The sequence below is a fragment of the Aplysia californica genome, unplaced genomic scaffold (assembly GCF_000002075.1).
Source record: "Aplysia californica isolate F4 #8 unplaced genomic scaffold, AplCal3.0 scaffold00279, whole genome shotgun sequence".
Lineage (NCBI taxonomy): Eukaryota > Metazoa > Mollusca > Gastropoda > Aplysiida > Aplysiidae > Aplysia > Aplysia californica.
This window is the reverse complement of record NW_004797549.1, coordinates 32293-34375: the sequence shown is the minus strand read 5'-3', so window position 1 is coordinate 34375 and position 2083 is coordinate 32293. Positions and strand designations below refer to the sequence as shown.

General features: G+C 40.7%; 1 protein-coding gene across 1 annotated transcript in view; it reads right to left on the bottom strand.

Annotated features, from left to right (window-relative positions):
* Positions 1-233: 233 nt before the first annotated feature.
* The window catches only part of LOC101864400 (protein REDUCED WALL ACETYLATION 2), a gene marked incomplete in the record, with an annotated part of 9222 nt that continues 7372 nt past the window's right edge, over positions 234-2083 (bottom strand). The window contains 1 exon segment of the mRNA XM_013084220.1: positions 234-1161. Within this exon segment, the coding sequence (XP_012939674.1) occupies positions 884-1161 (278 nt within the window).

Genomic DNA, 2083 nt, shown 5'->3' with positions numbered 1-2083 from the left:
AAGAGGCGGCCGCCGTCGGGATAAGACTGACGGATGAGGAGGTTGGTGGTCGCTGCCCCCCCCCCCCGACCCCCCACTCCACGCGCCGCACAAGATGGTATGTGATGTTGTCGAGAATGATGATTGGTGTCGATGGTGATGATAATTTTTGTTGATGAAGGAGGCAGATGATGATGATGATGATGATGATGATGATGATGATGATGATGATGATGATGATGATGAAAACAACAATAATAATTAATTCATGCAATAATGATAATAATAAGGATTTCAATGGTGCCCACGATAGACGTTTGGTAGGAAAGTAGGAACAACCCACACCAAAGTCCCCGACAACAGCCCACTCATATGACACAAATAAATAGAACAAACCCACACAGTACATTTTGTTGAACCGGCTCTGTCATAAAACGGTCGGAAATCTTAGTCACTTAAATTCCATTACAGTCTAGCAAGCACAAAGCGAACAGATTCTCATGTCCAGATTGGGTAAAATTCGCATTCATACATTATTCTCTGTACATGTACTGCATTAAAATACGAAGATCTTCATAGCAAAATTCGTACATAACGAAAAGATTTCCAAGTCCTACCGATTTCTTTATGTGCCTGCTGGACGGTTTATTGGTAGTGACATGCATATTCATCAAACGTACACCCAAAAGTAATTTTTTTAATGGAAAGGAAAGAGCCCTAGTAGGGCCCTTGCTAAAACTACAATCATTCCATAGCCATAATACGCGATTCGATGAGGGGGGGGGGGGGGTGGTGGGCCCAACGTCAAAGGAGGCCTGCAAAGATTACGTATACGAATTAGGAAAAGGGGGGGGGGACAACAATAGTTGCCAAAAAACAACAGGAAATTGTTGACTACAAACAATCACAAAATGGGGACAAAATATGCTAGGCATCCGCACACAAGCAATAAGCATACGAAATAGGAGGTGTTGCGTAGTAGTTTCTTCTTGTCTCTGGGAAGCATGAAGTTGCTGGTGTCGTTGGTGATATGGAAGAGGCTTTGAGAGATGGTGAGGTAGATGATGGTCGCTAGGGAGAAGTTGATCAACGGGTAGCCCTCCAGGTAGACGAGCAGCGTGCGCGCGTTGGACAACAGGTAAACGTGGAGCTGGGACAGGTAGGTCTCCAGGGTGATCTTACCTGGGGAGACAACAATAACATCATCATCATCATCATGATCATCATCGTCATGATTATGATCATAATCATCATCATGATCATCATCGTCATGATTATGATCATAATCATCATCATGTTTTAAGGTAGAAAATAATATACTTAAGATTTCACGATAGGGATTTCACGTTTAATCAGATGTTCGTATAGGCCTGGGTGTTCATCATCATCATCATCATCATCATCATCATCATCATCATCATCATCATCATCATATTTGTTGTTGTTGTAAGTTTCACAATTAAAAAAAAGGGAGCAAACATTCTTTCTAATTTATTTTACGTTTCTTTTATCAGGAGATCGCATATACGCGTGGGCAAATGTATTACGACTAAAACGAGTCATTGGTGAGCAGTCCATAGGCTATATTATGCGTATGGAAAATGTGTTTGAGAAGCGGGAAGTGCTGTGAACACTCCCATTTTCTACATGACGGAGATTTGTAGTACAAGTAGTCTATATTAATTATTATACCATGGATGTATTTATGAGAAATGTTTTGTAGTATAGCTTCAATTTTTGTGGGAAAATATGATTACGTTGAGACAAAGTGAGACAAAATGATACAAGCTGCTGCTCTTCAAAGTATGAGTGACACTGATTCATCGGCTTAAGAGATATTGGAGGATAAGTTGCGACACGAATTTTGGACCTCAAAGTAGGTTTATAAATTCTATCTTCCACATATCGACCTGTCTGTTAGTTAGTTTTTACATATGCCTGTCTTAATACGTGTGTTCATATTATTAGTTTTTTGTTTGAGAAAGGGAGCATGATAGTATTTGTTATTTCGAGTGATGTCGTCTCTTACCTGTACTTACGAAAGCGTGTGAGATTGTGCGCACGCTCGCGCATATGTGTGTGTGTGTGTGTGTGTGTGTGTGTG